At 27.9% G+C, this 25,318-nt stretch overlaps 1 protein-coding gene across 4 annotated transcripts in view; it reads left to right on the forward strand.

The window, feature by feature from the left end:
- Positions 1-21,225, forward strand: part of LOC107453158 (lysophospholipase D GDPD1) — a 28,826-nt gene extending 7,601 nt beyond the window's left edge. For 2 of the 4 annotated variants that reach the window (XM_043040151.3, XM_043040149.3), the window contains exons 6-11: positions 7,704-7,822; positions 12,220-12,309; positions 13,200-13,333; positions 13,424-13,489; positions 14,834-14,885; positions 20,943-21,225. In XM_043040151.3, coding sequence (XP_042896085.1) covers positions 7,704-7,822; positions 12,220-12,309; positions 13,200-13,333; positions 13,424-13,489; positions 14,834-14,885; positions 20,943-21,080 — 599 coding nt within the window. In that variant the 3' untranslated portion in view covers positions 21,081-21,225. The remainder of the gene's footprint in view (positions 1-7,703; positions 7,823-12,219; positions 12,310-13,199; positions 13,334-13,423; positions 13,490-14,833; positions 14,886-20,942) is intronic. The other 2 variants (XM_071180554.2, XM_043040150.3) reach the window with 1 other exon arrangement.
- Positions 21,226-25,318: the final 4,093 nt, after the last annotated feature.

A 25,318-nucleotide genomic window follows, 5' to 3' on the forward strand; every position in this document is an offset into this window, starting at 1 on the left:
GATCTTTATTTTTATGATTGACATGCAGTGGCTGATAACTTGGATGTGTTCCAAAAAAGGAAGAAAAAAAACTGTCTCAGTAGTATTACAAGTAATTGTTACCATTTTTTCTAAACAAAAGGCTTTTATGAAACTGTTACCACCTTTGAAAATAAACTTATATATAAATTTTTCAATGCTTTTATAAAACTATTACCATTTTTTAAAATATAATTATGTGTAGTATCTCTTTTTTAACACAACAGTAAGACTTTCGGATAACAAATATAGCTCTATAAAATGATTTGTAAATGACAAGTTTTTTTTTTAAACCAAAAAAATCCATGATTATTCTTGTTTATGGTGGGAACTTACTCCTCTTATTTCATTCAAAAATAAAGACAGGGATAATGAGTGTATTTCCTTCTGATCCTTTATCTGTGACAATCCCCACTGATAAAGATCTGACCCTTAATCTATGAGATCATCATAGTATACCAAGAAAAAGCCAAGCATTGAATGTAATTAAATATGAATAATTAACTGCAATAATGAAACTACTGTGCTCCTTCAAAATAATAATAATAATAATCAATAAATAAGTTTCACAATTATTGCACTTATTTAAAATTCTAGACAGTCACAACAAAGGGGGTCATGCTATGACATGTATATTAAGATAAAACTCTTTTTTTTTTTCTAAAGTACTAAAGCTGGGACTTTTTTTAAATTAATGTAATAGCTAATAAAAGAAAACTATAATCTTCCCTTCAACATAAACATCTTAATACTTTTTTTTTCTCATTTTATAAAATACGAAATTGGGCATTATTGGGTTACAAATTTCTTTTAAATTAAGATGCAGCTTTAATTGAAAAGATTATTCCGCTTGTTTGATTTATTAATATGTTGCTCTCATGTTACCAAAGTTTCTTTTGAATGAAATGACTTTACTTTAAATAAATTAAGTACTTTAAATGTTTTCTGAGAACTATGTATAGCATAATGAATTAAATGTGCACTGTATACTTTACACATTTAGTTTTGTAAACTCTAAAATTAAATTATTATTCTACTTAATAATCAAAGCAGAATAATAATATTCTTATACCATAATGTAGTTCTAATATTAAAAATTATAAAGTTATTATATTTGTGTGTTGTTCAGTTTTTATTCAGCAAAATAAAATATTAATAAATGCATTGATAACTAACCTACCAAGTTTCAATTTTATTATTTTAAACTTCCACTAATCTTAAACCCATGTATTGAATAAGAAAAAAGATGGTAAGCGCCTGTGACCCGCAATTAGAGTACTACAAGGGGGTAGAGACTTAAATGTTGCCGCTATCTAGACAAGTGAGGTATTGTTTTGTTTGTTGTATTTTTTTAACGCTGAATCTAATAAAAACAAAAGTCGTTAGGACTAATAATTAGAATTTTTATTTATTTTTTTGAGCCGCGATCGCTCAGGGGATAGAGCGTTCGCCTTCCAATGAGGCGAACCGGATTCGAATCCCAGTCGATATGAATTCCGCATCCGGCTTGCACTGACGAGAAATATCCTCAGTGGTAGACGGATCATGGGTGAGTCTCCTTGCCGTCAGGCTAACCGATCCAGGAGCTCCCTTGTCTTCTGGATTGGGCTCAAAATTACAAGTCTACGGAATTGAACATTAGTAATTAGTAGTCTTAAACCTATAAAATTGTGTCGGCTGTTCAACGACGGTTATAAAATAATTTAATTTTAAGTTAGTGTAAAAAGTACCGCTTCGTACTTTTACGCTTTTGACATAGCTATCTAGATAAACATAATATTTCAGATTTTTTTTTTTTTTTTTTTTTTTTTTTTTTTTTTTTTTTTTTTTGCTGTGAATCAAAAGAGACCAAAAGAAAGTCAACAGTTTGGAAGTTATAGAAATTTTAAAAGTTTGCAGCAGATTACCCTGAATAACTTTTGATCTAACGATCGGATCTTCCAGCTCTACTAGTTCGATAAGGATGAACTCAAAAATGCTAATTAATCAAATATTTAATCAAATTAAAAATCAAATCAAAAACAATCAAATATAAAAATCAAATATTATAATTAGTGCAGACAATATTTTAAGCTACAGAATCAGACACAAAAGCGTATTTTCCCCGAATAAATATACCTTTTTTTGTTATTGACGGATTCAGATTTCTGGCCCTCAAAGTATAGGGGGTAGCCACTTTCTCGGAAATATGGTCGCGATAGTTAGTCAGAAGAACGGTCAAAAGTTTGGATCCCTTAAAGTTAATTTTACTTTTTGCGTATTTCGACATATCTCAAGAACTTTTTAAGAGTATTGAAAAACTTTAGCCCACAATTATAAAATTTGTTTAACCGAGGAAAGCTCCATGCAAAAAATAACTTTTGGTAAATATTCATTATTTTTCTTATTTTATTTTAATAATAGTCCCGAAAATTTTGAATTGTAAGGTATTCAATTTTTTGCATCATTTTAAAGAATGTAAGAACATGACAAAATACAAAATTTTAACGAAGTTGATCGAAAACTTCCTGAAAAATCGAATTTTAAAAAAGTCATATTTTTGAAAATCCGATCATTAAATTAAAAATTATTTAAGGTGTTGTTTTTTCATACGTCCTGTGCTAAGTTCTATTTTTGACTTAAACTTATTTATGCTGTTTGACGTGTAAGGTATTGTCCTTGTGATGTCATTATACCCATTATATATTTCCCAGCTTTTAAAATTTCTTTACTTTTATAAAATTGTTTTTTTTAATCATTCCTAAGATAATTTTATTAAATTAAAACAATTTTTTAAGTTTATTTCATTTTATAGAAGTAATAAGCAAATATAAATTTTTTTTCTCTTCTTAACAATCAATGTAACGGCTAACTTTTTTATTTAATACAAATGTATAACTCGCACGATGTAAATCAAACATCAAAATTTATTTTATTCTTTATTTCTCTTACCGTAAAAATGTATCTGTTACAGGGTAATTAATTCTAACGGTCTCTTTGGTGATTAAGTTATAACCAAATTATAAAATAATCAATATTAATAACTCAGGGGTGACTATTTTATCTTTCAATAAATTGACAATTATGGATCTCTTCCCATGCTTTTAAGTGTCCGTTGGTAACAATTCAGTCACAGTGACTTATAATTTAAAATTCTTATCGTTAAAGAATTTGGATGCCCAATGGCCCCTCAGAACGACCGTTAATTAATTACGAAAATTTTATAATGTAAAAATTTTATAATTTGTAGCTGCTTATTTTGCGATCTTCTGCATATGGCCATATATGTATCTTCTAAAACTATTTATAAAATAAAACAGCATTCCTTTTTTTGAATATTTTTGTTCAAATTCTCTGGAATAAATCCCTCTTTTACAAATGTACTAGAAATCATTACTAATATGGCCGAAGCCATCATAAAACTGAAATAAACCCACTAAAGTCCCTTTTTTTTAAAAAACTAAATACATTAAAATTAATTTGACAGCAGAGCATAAGTAATAAATGCTTTATATATAATTTTTTACTAAAACCTTTTTGGCGCATAGGATATTAGGTATAAGATCCTTTATTTTTTTATTTAGCGCAGAGCTATGCATAAAAACCATGTAATGCCAAACGTACTAATAGGTATAAATACGAATCTGTAATTTTTTTACACTATAACCCCCATACAACGCTTGGACTTCTGTTTGGTCTCTATGATGCAGCTTACAAAGTACATAAAAAAACAATGGCTCTTAGCGTAGATGACAATGTCAGATGCGTGAACTAGGTACGAAACTGTGTTTTTTATACACTAAACCTTTATTATCCTTTCGTTTAACTAATAGTTATCTTGACGTGGATTAGTTTCATTTTATTCAGCGTTGAAATAATGGGAAAAATAACTCATTCGTCTAAAAAGCAATTATGAAATTTCCCTTTTTACTCTAGTGTCTACCATCGATTTTCTTACTCTACAGCAGTGTTTCCCAAACTTATGACTTTTGTATACCCTTTCTAAATTTTTCATAAAGCTGTGTACCAGTAATTAAAAAATGAATGTAATTTTCATTATCAAAAAAATTGCACACAAAAATTAAAAATCGCATCTAGCTGTTGTCACCACTAATTATTGACTGTGAACTCTGCAAAAAATACCCAATAGAAAAATACGTAATCGTAAATTTTCATGTCTAGCTTTGTTTAAAAAAAAAAAAAAAAATTGAAATTTTCGTTTGCTGTAAGATATTTCGCATACGAAAGCGTGCCCCCGCTAAACTGTTCCCGTACCCCTGGGGGTACGCGTACCACACGTTGGGAAACACTGCTCTACAGTTTGTATAAGGAGGGAGGGAATGAGACCACTCTAAATATTGATCATAAGAATTAAAGAAATACACTCGGAATGTCAATAGTGTTTACGAAACTTACTTGTACGAAAAACGTTGTATACCATTGTGTCATTAATTTTGGTATTTTATTTACCTCCAAGAAAGTTAATCTTTTTTAAGTAAAGGACTTCAAACTGCGCACCAGTAATATTTTGTTTTTTTTAGTTCTACGTCAGACTTGATTTACAACCATATTTGATTTCCTTACCTTAAATTACGTAATATCGTTTGAGTTTGACGCAGCACAGCCGTTGGCAAATCATTTAATTGTTATTATAATCAGTACTGGGATTTAAAACATGAAAAAACATTATGCTTAAAAAAATTTCAGTATTTTATAGAGGAAATTTTTTTTTATTGAAGTACAAATAATATTTACTTATTTAGGACTTGTAGAGATAAAAGGTGACTTTTTTTTAAAAAAAAAAGGAAGGAAGGAATTTTCAAGATTTGTATATGTTTTTGAAACTTAAAGATTATTAAACAGTGTTGTAAAATTCTATATTTGAATTTCACGCTATTTGCGCTATAAACTGCCTTTTTAAAAAAAGAACTTATAGTTAATAGTTATTAACAATGAACCGCTCCACAAAAGAATAATGCATTTTATTGTTTTGCAATATTTTGATCATTGTTTAATTTCTTATTGAGCCGCGATGCCTCAGTGGTTACGGCACTGAAGTATCTTTGTGTTAAACTTGTGTTCGATCCCCAGCAGCGGCTTGAAGCCCACGTTGCTTCAGATCAATGGGTATTACCTTGTCAGAGAAGTAAAGGCGGCCTGTGCGTAATGCTGCCCACATTGCCGCAGTAGAACCGTAAATCACGAAATTGTGGAATCACGAAATGATCTGTCTAGCTTTCAACGGGCTGTAGGGGGAATATTTTATTTTACTTAATTTCCTGTTATAGTGTTTAGAAAACTTGGCCATCCATATCAATGTAAGTTTTTTTTCTCCATAAATCTTTATTTTAACAAACGCATGAACACCCACGCTTTCGATGAAACTTAGCCACATTTATGTGAAACGGTCATTACAGTCGTTATCTCTTTGAAAAAAGTTTTTGGGAACGTTATAATGACTCATTTATTATAACTTTATATCGTTTTATTATTAATTTCGTTGTATTATTTGTATCGTTTTATTATATCGTTATTTTATTTTAAGTTTGAAATTGCGTATTTAACATGCCAAAAAAAAAAAAAAGCGTTGCTGCTAAATGAATGTAGTGAAATTTTTCTATGTTTATAGATGCCTATTTACGCCTGTTAATTAGTAATTGCTCTGGGGGGGGGGATTTCTGTTGCATGAGATTTTTTAATAGGTCTTAGATCGTATCGCTGATTTCAAATCTGCTTTCATTTTTTTTTCCGTCAAGCTACAGTTTATTTTAAAAATGACACTTTTTTTTTAAATGTACTTGTTACATAAACGTTATATATAACAGATGATCGGGTAAATGTTAAGACAAATTTCTAGGGTAGTTAATGCACTTCATCAGGATTAAAATTGCAAATTGCATCAGGACGCAAATTTCGTTATACCCAAATCAGACAAGTATTTGAATAGATACAAAAAAAAATTGTTTCCCCAGTATTGATTCCTACTACGAATTGCAAACCAACGCTCTACGTTATATTTATTTCCTTTACATGCATAATTTAAATCTAAAACCTCACTTAGTTACGCATTTTATCGCATTAATCCGCATAGCCTTGAGGCTTTGCGTCATGCACTTCACAATTCGTGATTTTAAATTGTAAATGTAGTCATTCTTTCGTGAATGTGATGTTTTTGCAATTCTGATTAGCGGCGACCATTGTATATGTAGGAGTTACCTGTAGGTGGATCTAAATTTGAATCGTAATAACGAATATCAAAAACGAAAAGAAAAAATTGTCTTTTTTTTTTGCGTGAAGGAAATTATTATTTCCGACGGTCTGGAAGTGCCGAATCTCTGATGTTAGTAAATTAATTAGTTTATCTGGGTCATGTGATATAAATATCATCTAACTCATATTTCTTTATTTTTTTATCTAACGTGTTGGAGCATTATGTAAAATAAATCTATTCTTCTGATATAAAGGTCTGTTCAAATATTACGTGAGCTTCCAATGAGGCATCATAACAGTTTATGATTTGCTTATATATATATATTGAAAAATTTTTAAATTGATTTTCCTCTTAGTTGTCGATCCCAATTATAATGCAAGCTTTTATTTTTCAAATTTGTCGCCTGAAGAGTCAAGAATCAGTTTTTATTTTATTTTATTTATTTAAAAAGATGTTGTCAAACAAGAGAGAAGGTCATTAAAGGCTGCTGGATTGGAAGGAGGTCAGCGTGACTTCCAAAACTTTTTGCTGTTCGGGAATTTGAGAAATTTTTCTGACATTCGATACAGTTAAACTATTGTTTAATTATATCGAATACGTTGGGAACTACAGATTCTTTGTGATGTCAGCAACAACAAAAAAGTGATAAACTAAACTAAAAAAAATTCAGAAAGCTATTAAAAAAAATTTTTCATGACGCCACAGTCCACTCTGGGCCTTGGCTTGCTGATCAATGTTGTTACCAACCTTCCTGATTTAGTCTTGCATTTTCAGTCGGCAATTTTCATTATATAGTTATGAATATACATCTAATCGTCTCTTTTTTGGGTCTTGAGTTCATTGGTTTCTCCAATTTAAGATTTTTCTCTGCCCCACCACTATAAAAATTCTGTGTTAGTAAATAAGCAATCATTTAATGAAAAAATAAATTATTCCTTTTAAACTGTAAAAAACGTTATTCGTTCAATTATGTGAGATAAAAGGCTGAAAAGTTTAAAACTTAGTTTATATTAAAAAAATATATCTTCATTCGGCAAACTGCAGGTTTTATTGGATAAATTAAGAATCTTCAATCTCCCAAAAATATAGTGCTTGTGAAAATATATGCGAAAAATGCAAAAACATCGGAAAACATGAAAATTGCAATAACAACAAAAAAATCTTGTGAATTATAGAATTTTGAAGGGGAGGGGGGGGAAATGCACAATGAGCATGAAGGGGATTAGCGACGTGTGGTGGCAAAGGGTCAAAAATACGCTTACGTACTGTATTTGAACGGCTCGTGAAGTTATTAGTTAGTCAGTACAATGTTAAAGAACGTCTGCAGATTTTAATTTTTTAAAAATTTTGATCGAATACGTTGTTTTTGCTTATTTATTCCTTGTTTATGTCATTAGCAAGTGACAAATCTATGTAGTTTTCACCCTGCGACCACAAAAACGTTGAATCTTCAGAATTTCCCTTGAAAATTATTAAGTTGTTTACTTTTTTTTAGCAGGACAACCTAAAGACAAAGATGTAAAAATCCCACTTCTGAAGGATGTCTTCGAAAGATTTCCTGAAGTTCCAATTAATATAGATATTAAAGTCAATAATGACATGCTGATAGAAAAAGTAAGGAATTTATTTATTTGATTTAAAAAAAAAATAATTTAATAATCTCATTTAAATGCATCAAAATTTTGAAATAATTAAAAAAAAATTGGTCTGACGGTGAATAAATTATGTTCAAACTAAAAAAATTTAATCATAATTAAATTAGATTAATTTAACTAGTCAAATTTAAATTAGTCGTAGAATAGCTAATTAGTCAAAGGTTAGAGATAGATTTAAAGAAGGAATTCAAAAGTTTGCTCGTAGTTTCGTAGAGGCAATAAAACGCAAAAATTTTTAAGTCATTTTAAGAAGTAGTAGAATGAGTACAAATAACAAAAAATTAATTTCCTATTATAGTTATAATTAGTTACTAAAATAAGCTCTCGATGTACGATATGTTAAAATTATTGTAAAATTATTGATTCACAGTTCACCGCCGCCGCTGTTTAACTGTAAATCAGCGGCAAAAAATTTTTTTTAACCCGCAAATAATATTTTAAGTCACAAAATTCTGTTGACGATAAAAAAATTTATGATAGATATTGATATCTCAAATATTTTGGTATATATTTTGATATCTCAAATATTTATCTATAACGGAAGGGACTATATTATTCGGTAACTTGGTTGATTAAAAAGTACAAAATATTAAAGAAATAAATTGAATTTTTTTTTATTGTGTTTTGGGATTATAAAGTATCTGCTTCTGCTCCATATTTAAAAAAAAAAGATTAAAGACTGCTTTTTTTTTCTTCCTTTTACTTGCTAAATTAGAGAAAATGCTAAAAAAAATGGTTACGAAATCAGACAGAAAAACATAACTTTCTCTGGATAAATATCTTCTTTAACTAATAAATATCTTCTTCTTTATCACTACAGTCCAGTGCCGGCCAAAGCTTTCTCAGTCTGCTCTGTTCGAGTTGAAGCCAGATTTTTCTAAGATAAAAATATCTTTTTTTTCCCCGATGTATTTCGATTTTGGACTCTTAAATTATGGGGATAGTCGGAATCTGGGAAATATGGTCCAAAAAGTTTGATCAAAGAGGCGGTTGAAAGTTTGGATCCCTTAATGTTAATTTTATTTTTTGCGTATTTTGCTAGATATTGAAAGCTTTTTAAGCGAATCGAAAACTATGAGCGGACGATTATAAAATTCATTTATTCAAAGATAATTCCAAGCAAAGAATAATTCTTAATAAGTATTTATTATTTTATTTAATAATATTTGAAAAATTCTGAATTGTAAAGGTATGCAAAGTTTGAGTAATTTTAAAGAATGCTATTTGTATATAGAAAAATTAAAAAAAATTGAACGAAATCGATCGAATAGTTTCTGAGAAAGCGCATTTTAAAAAGTCATATATTTAAAATTCGGTTTCTCAAAAAAATTCTCAGTTCCCAAAACGCGCTTTCTGTGAAAAAGCACGCCTTTCTTTTTGACGGATTTAGATTATTAACCTTCAAAATATGAGGGATAGCCGGTATCTGAAAAATATGGTCCTAATGGTTTGGAAAGGAAAGCAACCAAAATTTTGCTTTCTTTAATTTTAATTTCATTTTTTAGGTTTTCAGAGATAGAACTTTTTTCAAAGTAAAATTAGACTTAAAGGGGTCCCAAAAATTCCACCGATCTCCTGCCTAAACTATTATTATTATATTTCCGATGCGTGCGTCGTTAGCGGGGAGGGGGGCGATGGGTATATGCCCACCTCAATAAGTAGAAATCTCTAAATATTTCAGATGAAATACAGAAAATTTTCGCGAATTATCATCGATTTAAATTCCTTAAAGTTAAAAACTAGAAAAATATGAAAATAATTAATCATTTGATTACAGGTATTGAGTACTTTTAAGAAATTTTTTTAATGTGAGAAATTTAAAAAACTATTACGACCTTGTAATTTAATTTCGTCCCCTTCATAAATGGGGTCCCTGCGCGCCTTTGATTTTCGAGATTAAGGCTAACCTTCCCCTCCCCCCGTATTTTAAGGAAGAATAATCCAAATTCGTTGAGGGGGGGGGAGATATGTTTTTATTTCTGATTTCGTAACTAAAATGTCATCTGCACTAATTAATTAGCATATATAAGGTTAACCCCAAGAAAAGATAAGACTGAATTTTAGTCCGTAAAAATCCTGCCATTTGATCAAAAGTTTTTTAAATGTTCCTTTTTTGTGTGCACTGTACTAGGTATGTTTCAATTGAGATTTTGAATATCCAAATCCTATTTGAAACATGTTTAGTTCATCATTAAAATGCAATCTAAAGATAAATTGTGAAAAGGAAAGTCATTCCATTTATGTGTATGAAATAGAAGAAAATTGTGCCCATCATGATGAACGAATAATTTAATTACAATACATATTTTTGGATCTGAAATTTTTGAGCTGTGTATGTGCAATTTTTTAATCCTAGAGTTTTGATTTTTAGTTGTCAATTGGCAATAGATTAAAATGTTATCTTTTCGAATATAAATATTGCTTGAAATGCTGAAAAACGAAAATACACTTTTTTACATTTATTTAGCTGGTTAACATTAAACTGATTAGTTTTTGATATGAGATATTATTTTTATATATAAACTATGAAGGCTATGAGATAAAAAACAAAACAATTATTCTAATTTGTGTCAATAAAAAAAATTTCTTATTTGAGGAGCCATACACTTTTCTGATATGGAAATTTTAATTATGGAATACTCTTTTTAACGAAAATGTGAAAGAGTCAAGAAAAGATTCTTGAAAATTCTTCTCCTAATGTTTTCTTATTTTTAATTTTGTTTATTTATTTATGTGAACAACAGATATAACAGTTTATTGATTGATTTGAATAATTCATCTAGTTCTGTGTTTGCAATGTTTTTAAACCAATTTATATAATTCACGAAAACACTTTTTAAAAATTAAATAGGAACTATTTCTTTTCATTCGTAAAATAAGATTCCTGCGGTAAAAATGTCTCTATTAAAGATTACGTCTTACCTCGAAAGTAAAGTGAATTAAAAGATAAATTTTCATTACCTACTACTACTACCCTTTCCTTTCTGCGACATTCTTCCATCAATTTAGAATGAACTAATCATAAGTAATGCCGTTTAAATTAGAAGTAATGATACCATAAATAATTCAGTAAATCAAGTACTGCTGCTGCATTAATAAATTACTGAAAGTCATTTTGTTAATTTAATTTTCCTGTGTAAGAAGTAATTTTCCAATAAATTCTTCAGTAAATTCTCCAATAATTAATTCCGCAGACCCCAAATTTTTCGCATGCCTGAAAATATAAACTGATTTAGGGATGATTATAAATTTATGATACTAATGTGATCTGGTAATGTAAAATTTATTTGTTTATTTTTTTATTTATTTGTTTAGTTTTTTTTTTTAATTTGTTTAGTTTTTTTATTTATTTGTTTAGTTTTTTTTATTTATTTATTTTTTATTTATTTATTTGTTTAGTTTTTTTTTATTTATTTATTTATTTGTTTAGTTTTCTTTTTTTTTTTATTTATTTATTTATTTGCTTAGTTTTTTTTTTATTATTATTATTATTTATTTATTTTTTTATTTATTCATTTGTTTAGTTTTTTTTTTAATTATTTACAGGGTGCTTAGCATTTTTAAAAAGTGCTTATTTTTGATTTACATTTTTTAAAAGCCCTCAAAGGTGCTTTTTTTATTCGGATTTGTAAAAAATGCTTAATTTTCTCTCTTTTAAAAAGAGATTTTCACTTTGCCGTGTCGTTGTTGTTCTACATTACAAAAAATGGATGATTTTCAAAATTTTCTTTATGATTATGTTAAGTTTATGTTATGTTTCATGAGTATGAACTAGTGTTATGAACTAGTGTCTTATCAGAAACTAGTTATTTTATCATGATTATGTTAAGTTTTTGAATTTTATTGATTTTATGTTTATAAATGAACTTTTAACGATAGAAAAAAATAATTTTTAATACTTCGCAGATCCTATTTATGATTTTTTTTTCAAAGTGATTAAAAATAATTTTTGCTGCTTAAAAGGTGCTTATTTTTTGTTGAAAAATCTGCTATGCACCCTGATTTATATATTTATTTATTCTATTTATTTATTTTTTTATATAACTGTTCATTTATTCTATTTTTTTATTTATTTATTTTTTATTTATTCTGTTTCTAATTTATTTATTTGCTTAATTATTTGATTTATTTATTTTATTAATTTGAAGTATTTTTTAAGTATTAAAAACAATTAGTTCATAGCTTTCTGAAACATTTATTCCAAAAATTCCTAATCTCCATCTAAAGTTACGGTTAATTGCAGAAAATGAATAAATAAATAAAAACAAGGTCATGGTATCATGGTTCAGATTTCTTTTTACTGTACTTATTTGATTACTTGTTTTTATTAAACAATATTTGTTTCAAAATATGTAGGTAAATGATCTTATTAGAGAACATGAAAGAGAGAACATCACCGTTTGGGGTAATTTCAGCAATGCAGTGACAAAAAAATGCTTTAAAATCGTAAGTTTTTTTAAATATTATTAATTATTATTTATTCCATGTCTAATTGGTGCTGTATATTTAAAAGATTTATTTAGTAGGGAATACTACTCTAAATAACTTATGTACGTTTTATTTACTTTCTATTAATTAGTTTAAAATATTTAATATTTCTAGAGAAGCATTTTAAATATATTAATTAGTTTAAAATCAAGCATTTACTAAAGTAAATAAATAAGAAAAAAAGTAAGGCACTACTGCAGGAGCCAATTGTCAACCAAGGGGTTATCGAGGTTAAGGTTCCACAATTCCGTAATCAATGAGCTTATTTGTGACAATGTGGACATAACTGCTCACCAGCCGCCTTTACTTCTCAAACAACATATTTTATTTTATGATACATCGATTTTTTTATGACATATTATCTGGTAGTAATGTATTAAGTACATTATATTTAGTTGCATTTTTTCATTTATGCCATATAAAGCCACCATATAAAGCCATTTATGCCATCATTTATGCCATATTTTCTGATAACTTGATTGATTAATTTTGAATTCATTAAATTTGTACTTCGTAAATTTGAATTACATTACATCTGTTTGCTAAATATATTTTTCTTTTCAGAATAATTTTACATCTTTTATGAAAAATGTTTTCTGTTATAAAGAGCTATTATTATTTAAAAATGCATTATTTATATATGTATTTTCCATGAAGTAATTTTAAATTATGATGAACATGGTAACTGTGATTCAAGTTAAATACTGTTGTAACGCATCTTTCATTAAAAAATCCCTAATGTGTCATCATAAATACTAGTTAAATATTATATAAATAATATATCTTAGATATTATAATACTATGTACTTAAACTTTTGGTCTAATGTATAATTTATTGAATGTTTTAGAATCCACAGATTCCAATTTATTTTTCTGCTAGTAGAGTTATTTGCCTAGTACTTTTCACATATAGTGGATTATTGCCTTTCATACCATTCAAAGAATCATGCTTGGAGCTGTTTATGCCATCTGTTTTACTCAAGTTCGTAAAGCTTACTTTTAATTATTTTCTTAGTAAAAAATAATTACAATTTTGTCTTTGCATAAAAATATTTTTTTTCTTTCCTTTCAGAAATCCAAGCATGAAAGGCTCCAGAGATAAATTTTGGAGTCCATATGTTGTGTGGCTCATTGAAAAGTATGCAAAGTTAATAATAAGTATTTTAATATTTATTCAATTATTTAGTCTTTTAAGTTCTTTTATTTTATTTATAAATGACAAGATCTTTGTATGAACGGTTTATTGATACTCTTTAACTCTTATTTCGTGTTGTAGAAATCCACTTGTTGTTTTGAGTTACTGTATAGTAAATTACTATGTAACTTTAAATTCAATTAAATTGTATGTTTAATGAAAAAAAATTCTTTGTAGCTCTATGTTTAGTTAAAGTTTTTTTTAACATATTAAAAAAATTAATTTTTCCAAGTATGAATTTTTTTATTTTTTTTATTTTAAAAATAAAGCATCTTGTTTATAAAAACTAATTTTGTTACTGAAAACAGACATTATATTTTATTCTTTTAATTCTTATTGGGCGTATAAATTGAATATTAATGAATGCATGCGATAATTTCTTTGTGTTAACTTATAAGTGAAGCCCGGCGGCTGAGTGGTAGCGCTTCGCGCTCCCGTGCCACAGGTCCTTGGTTCGATCCTCGGGCGAGCAAGGTTGACTCAACCTTTCATCCCTTCAGTGGGTCGATAAATGAGTACCAAGCATGCTTGGGAACTAAACGCTGGGGGTTTCGCGTTTGGCTGACCACCTAACCGGAACATCTGCTCCAGCACCCCATAGCCCAAGGTCAGGAATACTGAGATTGGCACAGTAGGCCTTGGCCCTCTATGGGCTGTCGTGCCGCTGAGTAACTTATAAGTAGGGAAAACAATTTATATTTTCTTTACGGTAAATTACTAGGTTTTTAACGTTCATCTAATTTATTTATTTTTTTAAAGTTCTTTGGTGTATATTTATTTAAAGACTCATTAGATAAATAAATTGAATATTAATAAATACATGTGATATTTTTTTGGTGTTAACTTATTATAGAAGGGAAAGCAATTAAAAAAATCTTTTTGTTAACTTGCTGTCTTAACTTTCACTTAGTTTGATGTTTTTTTTTTTTTTTTTTAATTTCTTCATACGTTCTTATTTTAATAAGTCTCATTAGATGTATGAATTTAATATTAATTAATGCGTGTCACAATTTTTTTATATTAACTTATTATAAGTAAAGAAAACAATTTACATTTTCTTTTTGTTAACTTGCTATGTATGTATTATTGCTCACTAAGTTTCTAAAAATACACCTTTGATTTGTTATTGTATTCTGGCATTCCAATAAAAATCTTTATGCAGGTTTAAATCTTAATGCGGAATTTTTATTTCATAAATTTTAATGTTATATGTTTACTGTTTTCCCCAAAAATAGTTAGGTATTATAAAAATATATTGAAACTTATATATATGTACTGCATTTTCAGGCTATTGTTAAGAAAATCTTTGTTTGATCACCTTTTAAAGAGAGGAATTCAGGTAATAAATATCTTTCCAATCATTATATTTATATATTTTATTATGTATTGAATAAATTTAAAATCAATATTGTCCTCTTTTATAGTTCCTCTTAAATTTTTGTTTCAAAATATGGAAAATAACATTTATGTAATGTTGATGTTTACTAACAAATTTCAGAATCTCTTTTAAATGCATATAAATGTATACCTTCAGCTGTGTACCACTGAAATATGTTTTTTACTGGTTTTATTTTATGAAATAAATTTTTATCAAGTGCATTATATAAAGTGTGATTTGTGTTTCAAAAATCAGGAGTACTTAACCTTATTATAAAAACCAATTTGCTGAATTGTCCTTAGGATTATTTTTCCACTTTCTATGGGTCTACATATTACTTATTTTTATTCCAAAGTTCTAAATATTTATGAAGTTTAAATAATGTCTAATTTATTGTTATTTGGAAAGGTAACCGATATCTTTCTTATGTTATAAAATGCATACTATATTACATTATAAAATGCATACTATAAATATATTATTAAATGCATACTATTTATTATAATGAATATTTGCATTTATTTGTGTTTTAAGAGAATAAGCAATATAAATTAATTATCTTAAATGTCCAAGTACAAGGTATAAAGTAAAGTAGGGGAGAAGGGGGTACAGTGGGTCAGGAGGTACAGTGGGTCAGTGAAGATATTTTTGCTTCAGTAATTTATTTTCAGATGAAAAAAGTTTGTAAAGTAGACACGAAACAACTCTACTCTGTGGAAAAAGGTAAGCAGCTCAATTTGATTGTGGAGGGAAGAAAGAGCCATTTTATTTTCTGATCCTCTGCAGGAAATTTGAAGTAAGTAAGACTTTTTGTTATTACACTTTAAATTTGTCAATTAAATATGAGTTATGTGGTATGTTTATATAGTCTAACTGATCTCATTTTGTATGATATTTTATTTAAATGAATATTTTAAAGAGCAAGAGTTTGAGGTGAAATATACTAAAATGGTACATGTGGGGCACACTGGGTCACTTGAAATGGGGTACAGTGGGTCGGTGACCCACTGTACCCCCATTTATATATTCATTGTCCTTCTTTTAATCTTTTACACTTTAATGTTTAAATTACCTTAATTTAATTTGTCTACCAGTTTATTAAATAAAAGAGTTTATATATACATTGGTGATACATTTATTAAAATAACTATTAAAATTCATTTTGTTGACGCTAGTCTGTGGACATGCAAAAACCTATTAGCTATTTTAAGTATAGTCAACTAAATTAGTATAAATATTTGCACTTAAGTAAGAAATAAACCAGGGAATTGTTATTTACCCTGTTTCCAGATCACAATGGTAAGAAACAGAGAACGGAAAACCAACATTGGCATGGTAAACTCCGAAACAATGCGTGAAGCAGTAAAAGCTGTTCTAAAACACAAGATGCCCATACGTGAAGCTGCTCGAGAATACAATGTCTCCAATACAACTTTACAACGGTATGTGCTGAAAAGTAAAGATGTTAACTGGGACAAGGATTCAAATGCAAAGGACATAATATTTAAACCTAATTATGATGTGCGCAAAATTTTTTCTACAAAAGAAGAACAAATGCTTGCTAACTATTTCATCCAGGCTAGTAAATTACATCATGGTCTTCCACCTGAGGAAGCAAAAATTCTTGCCTTTCAATATGCTACCAGCTTAAAGAAAGACATTCCAGAATCTTGGAAAAGAAATCAATGTGCTGGCAGAGACTGGCTGGAAGGGTTTATAAAACGTTCCCAATGTATTTCTTTGCGCAAACCAGAAGCTACATCTTTGGCCAGGTCAATGGGCTTTAATAAACCTGTTGTTATGCAGTTCTATGGCACATTGTGTCACTTATTGGAAAAATACAAGCTCGGACCTGAAAACATATTCAATTTGGACGAAACAGGGGTCACTTCTGTTCAAACTCCTGGCAAAGTACTTGCAAAAAAGGGTACAAAGCAAGTAGGGCAAGTGACCAGTGCAGAAAGAGGAGAGTTGGTCACTTTATGTTGCGTCATTAATGCATTAGGAAACTCACTACCACCCTTCTTCATATTTCCAAGAGTGAACTTCCGCAATGCTATGTTGCATGGTGCACCCTTAAGATCTGATGGAGCTGCAACAGTATCTGGCTGGATGAACTCAGCTATATTTATATTAGTCATGAAACATTTTATTAAATTTTCGAAGTCGTCTCAACAAAATAAAACACTTATAATCATGGACAACCACTACAGCCATGTAAGTATTGAAGTCATAGATTTGGCAAAAGACAATGGTGTAATTTTGTTGACCCTGCCTCCCCACTGTAGCCACAAGCTACAACCGCTTGACAAAACAGTTTTCGGCCCATTTAAAAAATATTATAATGATGCTTGTCGAGCCTGGTTGTTAAATAATCCCGGAAATCGCATTACTATCCATGAAATTGCAGGTCTTGTTGGGAAGTCATATCCCCTTGCATTCTCTACAAGTAATATCCTGTCTGGTTTTTCATCGACAGGAATTTTTCCTTAAATATCTACAAAGATGAAGATTTTACTGCCTCTAATGTTACAGATGTTCCAATGGAAAATGTCACAGTTGAAGATCAACCTCGTATTTTTCAAGAAGGTACTTCTCTAGCTACATTAGTCCAGCCTAATGTAGAGGCCTCTCTGGAAAATCTTGTAATTCCAGGTCCATCGAGGGCATTTGATAATTTGTTGGATGTAGAACATTCATTGGAAAACATTCCAGCACAAAGTGTGTTACAGGAAAAAGGGAATAAGTCTTCCACAGAATCTTCAGTTCAAGAAAATTTTGCAGGACAAGAAATGACACCAGAGATGGTAAAGCCTTTTCCTAAGGCTGATCCAAAAAAGAAAAAATTGACAAAGCGACAACCTACAAAATCAGAAGTTCTTACGGATACACCAGTGAAAAACAGAATCGAAAATGCAACAATTGAAAAATTAAAAAAGAGAAAAAGACTTAATGATAAGAAGCGAGGGAGAAATAAGCAAACAAAAATTTACAAGCAATTACAATACAGCTCAACTGAAGAGGAGGAAGAATGGAAAGAATCTTCAAACGAATCTGACTTTGAGGATTTGGAACTTGAAGAAGTAGAAGATTTTAATATTGACATTGGAGATTTCGTGTTAGTAACAGTTCATGGCAAAAAAAAGTACAGTTTTAAACACTATGTTGCTGAAGTTGTAGGCAAGAAAGAACATGAATTTGAAGTTCACTACATGAAAAGAATTCAGCCAGGTTATGCCTTTATCTTTGATGAGGCAGACATTTATACAGCAGACAGTAAAGATATAGTGAGAAAGTTGCCCAAACCAAATGTATTTCAAGGAACTAAGAGAACAATGACAAAACTGACTTTTGCAGTAGATTTCCTGTCATATAATGTTCATTAGTTATTGTAAATTAAGTTTTTGATTTAATGTCTTAAAAATTACTATACAACCAAAAGTTTTGTGAACTAAATAGCACTTAAAATAAAGTAATGTCTAATTAAAACCTTTTTCTTTAATTTTTTATGCAATGTAGTGAATGTGTATATTAGAGCAAGAAAATATACTTTTCATTTATAAACTTTGATCAACTTTACTGTTTAGCTTAATACTAAATATTGTCAGGCAATAAAATAAGTTTAAAAACTCAATATTGACTGAAATAAAATTATTTATTGTATTTTTCGCTAGTTGACCCAGTGTACCCCATTTGTTGACCCACTGTACCCCTTTATGGGGCACAGTGGGTCAACAAGTAGTACTCTAGAAAAATGTCTTTTTATTGTAAAAAAACATTTTGCTAAATTGTAATAAATTTAATTAGGGTAGCTAATAGATTAGAAAACATAATGCATAAGTTTGATAATCTTTTCTAAGAATATTTTTAGAATTATATTTAAATATCTTAAAATTGACCCACTGTACCCCCTTCTCCCCTACATGACTAAAATAAGCACCACAAAAATTTCTAAAAGATATAGTTTCTATACAAAATTAGTCACTTTTTTGTTGCAATGGGCATTATGTGTATAATTTTATCAGCTCAGCTTCAGTACTTGCATTTTTATTGAAATATATTTTTTCTGTATTCTGTACAACTTTAAAATTTTACCATTAGATTTAATGCTTCTTATTATAAATAATTTTTCTTTTTTCATATTTTAATCATAAGTAGAATGTTTCTTTTTTACAAAATCTTAAATTCTATTTCCTCTCCATTCCATTTGTGCAATATTAAAAATCTTATTATATTGCATTTATATTACTTTATATTAAATCTTATTATATTATATTTTTATTATTATATTATATTTTTATTATTATATTATATCACATATATATTATTTACTTATAATATTACATTTAACTCCCAAAGAATGTTTCATTCCTGCTAAGCATCTTTTAAAACTTGTATAAAATCACAAATGTATAATAAATAGGCACATAATACTGCATAACCTAACACATAATATGTATGATACTGTAAAGTTGATAATACAGTGAAACCTCCCAAGGACCATTCTCTGTTCCTCAGTAAAATGGTTATTAATGGAAGTTGTTTATTCTTAGGAGTTATCTCCATTGTCTTCAAAATGTTATGGAAGGAAATCGGATCATAATTTTGTGAGCTATTCTAATTTTAGTTAGTGTCATTTACTTGATGCAGAAATGCCACTTATGTTGCCAGAATGAAAGCCAGATTGATGAGTAAACTTTACGATCAATAAAAATGATCCCTACTGATATAATTATGTGTAAAAACTAATTTAGCAATTATGAAAGACAATTATTTTAAATAAATAAACAATTATGTTTTTTTGTTTAAGTTTGCATTTAATTTTATATCATAAAAATTAGTTGTCTTTAAGGCTTATTTGTTTGAGATGCTTAGTTTCTTCTAAGAGGATTTTTTTTTTCAAATTTAACTCTTAACTCTAAAAGTAAATCATTGATAGTATCGTCTTTAGTTCATTCTGACTGCAACACGAGGTTGTAGATTTTTTTCAGATATCATCAAAAAGAGCTCTCTAACTAAGAGCATCCCACAAATATTTTGAATACATTGTAATCTACTTATTTGTTTTGTTAACATTTTTTGTTGATATTTTTTCTTGTTTCCATAATTAACCTTTTCTGCATTTGGTGCAAAGGATTGCCTTGTCAGTGGGAGGGGTTTTGATGGTCTCTCTCAAAGGGATAGGTTTTCTTCAACACAAAGTCTGTAGAAAAAATTCAGTGCCTCCCAGAAGTGGTCATAAATAGAGGTGGTTATCTTGGATCCTTAAAAAAATAGATAAAGGTCTTGAATCCTTAAAAAATATTAAAACGCTGATTCCGAAATTATGTTAAAAAAATTCCTTTATTTGCAAAATGATCTCTGGGTGATATTGTAAAATCGAATCAATATCAGTCAGGGAAAATAATTACTTTTAAGTTGAGAAATTAGGCTTCTCTAATTTTTTTTATTATTATTATAAATTAAATTTTTAATCCCGTAGATAGTAGGCAGCAATGGTCTGGAAAAATATAAGTACAAAGTTTGTCCCTGTTAACTGTTATTTTTATTTTTGGGTGTTTCATTTCTTTGGAACTAATTATTCAATTGAAAAATTTGAACTATACAAATTCAAAAAGTCTTCATTTTTGAAATTTTATTATAACCAAAAGCTATTAAAATAATAACTCTTGTTCAAATATTATTGCATATTATCTTAATTTTCTTTATGTGAATGTGAATACTTTATTAAAACTCAAATTTTAAAATAAATAAATTATTTAAGTAACATTAATTTTCAAATGTACCCCAGAGCATTAAAATACAGTTTGGGCTGCTAGGTTATATTTAAAAATAATTTTTAAAAATTATAATTGCTGACACGTATTAACAAGATTAATTTTAAAAAAATTGGTGAAATATGAATAGAGAATTGTAGAACAGTCCATTTTGAAGATTAAGTAACTTTCTCCAATATTTTAAAGTTTAAACTATGATATAATTTATTTATATCAACTTACATTAGTTTCTTTTTTCTAGACTTACTTGTGGGTTTTGAACGAGGAAGAAGATTTTGAGAAGGCATTTGAGCTTGGAGCTGTGGGAGTGATGACAGACTATCCAACAAAACTGCGAAAATTTCTAGAACGAAAATCTCCCATTAATGATTCACATTAATAAAAGGCCTTTTGGTATGCACATCATAACTACATGATAGATCATGTAAGATTTGAGACACTTTTGAAGCATTTGCTTGCTTGATAAAACACTAATTTCAATAACATATACTAAATACAATCACTTATACTTGAAAGTGCATTTGTAATATGAAGATAGAAGACTTTACTGGCTACAATGTTTCATTATTTATTCTTGAATTGCACATATTTTTTCATGAGTATTTTTTTTTCACCCATCTGGGATTACTTCATTTAACAAATGTGTGGTATTGCTTTTATGATGTTTTGTTACTTTTATATATATGTGGTATTGCTTTTATGATGTTTTGTTACTTTTATCTTTGCTGCACTGCTCTGCACTGCTATAATTACTTTAAAGTTTTAGTTTCTCTTTCATAAGTTTTCACCTGCCTTTTTCTGCCCTTAAATAATTTAGCCAAAAATAAAATTAAAAAAAAAAAAAAGAAATAGCAAGTATAGCCCTACTTATTTTGTGATGGTGGTAACAGCCAATAAGAGTTGAGTATGCTTTGGGGGCTTGGTTAGAGGAGGTGAGAGAGAAAGGAAAGGACACATGGTTTTGGAGAGCTGAGGTTAAGACAAAAAAAAAAAATATGAGGATCCTCAACAGCTAAGTTATATTATAAGATTTTCTATCACCCCTTAATTATTTTTTTATTTATTTTATATTGTAGCAGTGCAGCTTCATAATGTATAATTTCATGTAAATTCATTTTATGTACCTATTATTAATTAGTGTGAATGCCTTCCTGGAACAAAATTTGTAACTCTAAATATCTTAAATGATCAACTTTAAATAAATAGTTTTAACACCTTGCAATTAGTGATCATTCTAATGATCTTGTTCTCTTACTTAAGAGTATATTATTTTTAATTGTTGTTCATTTTTATTCTTATAAAAATATATGTGGTGATGTTCAGTTCATCACCACACACATTAAGATAAGAATAAAAATGAACAACAATTAAAAATAATATACTCTTAAGTAAGAGAACAAGATCATTAGAATGATCACTAATTGCAAGGTGTTAAAACTATTTATTTAAAGTTGATCATTTAAGATATTTAGAGTTACAAATTTTGTTCCAGGAAGGCATTCACACTAATTAATAATAGGTACATAAAAATGAATTTACATGAAATTATACATTATGAAGCTGCACTGCTACAATATAAAATAAATAAAAAAATAATTAAGGGGTGATAGAAAATCTTATAATATAACTTAGCTGTTGAGGATCCTCATATTTTTTTTTTTTGTCTTAACCTCAGCTCTCCAAAACCATGTGTCCTTTCCTTTCTCTCTCACCTCCTCTAACCAAGCCCCCAAAGCATACTCAACTCTTATTGGCTGTTACCACCATCACAAAATAAGTAGGGCTATACTTGCTATTTCTTTTTTTTTTTTTTTATTTTATTTTTGGCTAAATTATTTAAGGGCAGAAAAAGGCAGGTGAAAACTTATGAAAGAGAAACTAAAACTTTAAAGTAATTATAGCAGTGCAGAGCAGTGCAGCAAAGATAAAAGTAACAAAACATCATAAAAGCAATACCACATATATATAAAAGTAACAAAACATCATAAAAGCAATACCACAAATGTGTACAAGTAACTCATATTTGAAATGAAGTTGATTGAAAATCCATTATTAAAATAACTTCATTAGTTGGTTGAAAGACTTAAACATAATGCATAATTATTTATTTATTTACATCATTTATTATGCATTATTATTTATAATTATTTATTATGCATAATCATTTATTTTATTTATTATCAGGTGAAGTTTAACCATAATTTTCCTGGCAGGTGAATAGAGCTTTTAAAACCTATTAGTACAGCAGTTAAACTGAGCCTCGATATCACAAAATTCGACTACTAGAAAAAATCAATTACTAATGCATTGTTACTCTGATAAAAGTTAAAAAAAAGAAAACTTTTTATAACCAAATTAACTTCTTTATGGCTCTTGATTTTGTGAAATACGTTTTATCACTACTAAAAAAAATCTTAATTTCTAGAAAATGTGTGATTCCTTCTTTCATTTCGATTCATAAAACTGTGAAATACATTTTATCACTAATAAAAAAAAATCTTAATTTCTGGAAAATGTAAGTTTCCCTCTTTTATTTTGATTCATAAAAGCTTTTCATAAACCATTTTTTGAAACTTAATAAGAAAGAGATTGCCATGTATGAAAAGAAGTTGCATAAATTATTCATTTCTAAAAAAGAAGACATGTATGATGTGTGTGCATTTTTTTAGAATATTCACCCAACACTGGAAATAACTTGTAAATAATAAATTTAAAGTAAACTGATACTTATAAAAAGGTGATAAAACAAAAAAATAAAATTCAGCAAAATTTAAATTCAACTGACGAAGCAAAGGTATTTTGAGAAGTAAAGGTACTAATTCTGTACTAAATACACATTATATATTTTTTAGATGCCAGCAAGCTACATAACTCTTTAAATGGGATCTCGCAAAAATTTTCGCGCCTCCTTTCAAGTTCATGATAACAAGGTTTAATTGAATTTAATTTAATCTAAAATTTAGGCTGAAAAATTAGGAATGTTTTGTTGTAATGTGTTAAATGTAAAATGTGGGCAACAGAAGCCACCATAAAAAGTTAAATACTAAATAGCAAAATTTTCCTGAAGAAAAATTTCTAGAATTGCTGAAAGCACATGTTAAGGGGTGTTTTATTACCTTCTAAGTCTTTATTTAATCATATATTTTAAATTGCCTGATTTTAATATTGTTTATATAATTGCAGCAATATTTTTTTAATTCATTTTTTTAACTAAGCTTTCATTTGATCATATTTGAAATACTTCTTTAGATATAATAAGAAACAGTTGCTGTAAACAATATTTATTTTGATTTGGCTTTTAAAACTTTGTCATAGTAATTTTCTAGTAATGGAACTTCAATTAAATTCATTTTAATAATATCTTTGTGTATTTTAGTTTTTTGGATAAATGTTGGCTTTTAAATATTGTGATTTTTTTATTTATATTTTTTATTAACATTGTGTTGCTTCTTTAAACACACTCATTTCCATTTGATTACTTTTTATATTTATTTTAAAGTTGTATTTAAATGAACTTTTTGTGTTTCAGTTTTGCAACTCTGTAAAAATTTGAAAATTTTCATTAAATATTTTAAAATGTGGACATAATTAACTGCTAAGATTTCCTTTAAGTTTAATGATTGAGTTTAAGTTTTATTAATTTCTTCATTTTTATTACATTTTATTTTTGTGATACATAACTACATAATTATAATTCTTTATAAAAAGCTATTTTCAATAAATGTTATTAATTCTAATTAAAGATACAAGCAATAAAAAAACAATATCTTTAATTTTTTTTAAATCCAAATTCTAATTTTTTAAACATTGTTATATTTTCAGTTTCCTTTAAAAAGAAGCTGTTGACTGATATTATTTTAAAATTAATTTATATTTTTCTAAAATGACTAAGTTTTTTCATGCGTGTGGACAATTATCAATAGTTTTTCTCATTATAAGTTTTTAGAATATTAACTTTTTATACCGCACTTTAGCTTATGTATTTCTAATATATATGTGGTGTCTTAATATGCATTACTCCATAATATCAGTAATTTGAATACAATCAAAAAACATATTTTATACTGGTCAACGTCAATACTAAGAGACAAAATTTCAATTTAGCATCCCTAATTTTAACAATTTAGATATCATCAAATCAGCAAGTTCAATGTTTTTAAAATCTATATAAGGCCAGTATATATGTAAAGTATATCCTTTGCCATGATCACGAAAAAAAAGATGGATATTTTTTAAAAATGTTTTTGTGAAAAGTTTTCTTCCGGTAAATTAATTTAGAATATTGAAATAGGATTGGTTAGACGTTCAGCTAGTATATGAACATTAATTAATATTCACACTTTATTCGCATAATTATAAAAACCTTTAAACCATTGATGTTTTAATATTTACATAATTATATTTTAATAAAGTGAACATGGGTACTATCAAATTTGTATCCCTTTAGATATAAAATGAACACCTCAGGTAATTTTTAGAGTACCTCAAGAATTCAAACTATCAAAGATTAAGACAAATTACACTGCATTTTAGGAAGTAAAAATTTAATAGGAACCAACATTATTATTAGTAACTCCTTTACACTATATTATTAAGACACTACTTAAATGGAGTAAT

Source organism: Parasteatoda tepidariorum, chromosome 8, assembly GCF_982258835.1.
Source record: "Parasteatoda tepidariorum strain Cologne lab strain chromosome 8, Ptep-v5.0, whole genome shotgun sequence".
NCBI classification, from domain to species: Eukaryota; Metazoa; Arthropoda; class Arachnida; order Araneae; family Theridiidae; genus Parasteatoda; species Parasteatoda tepidariorum.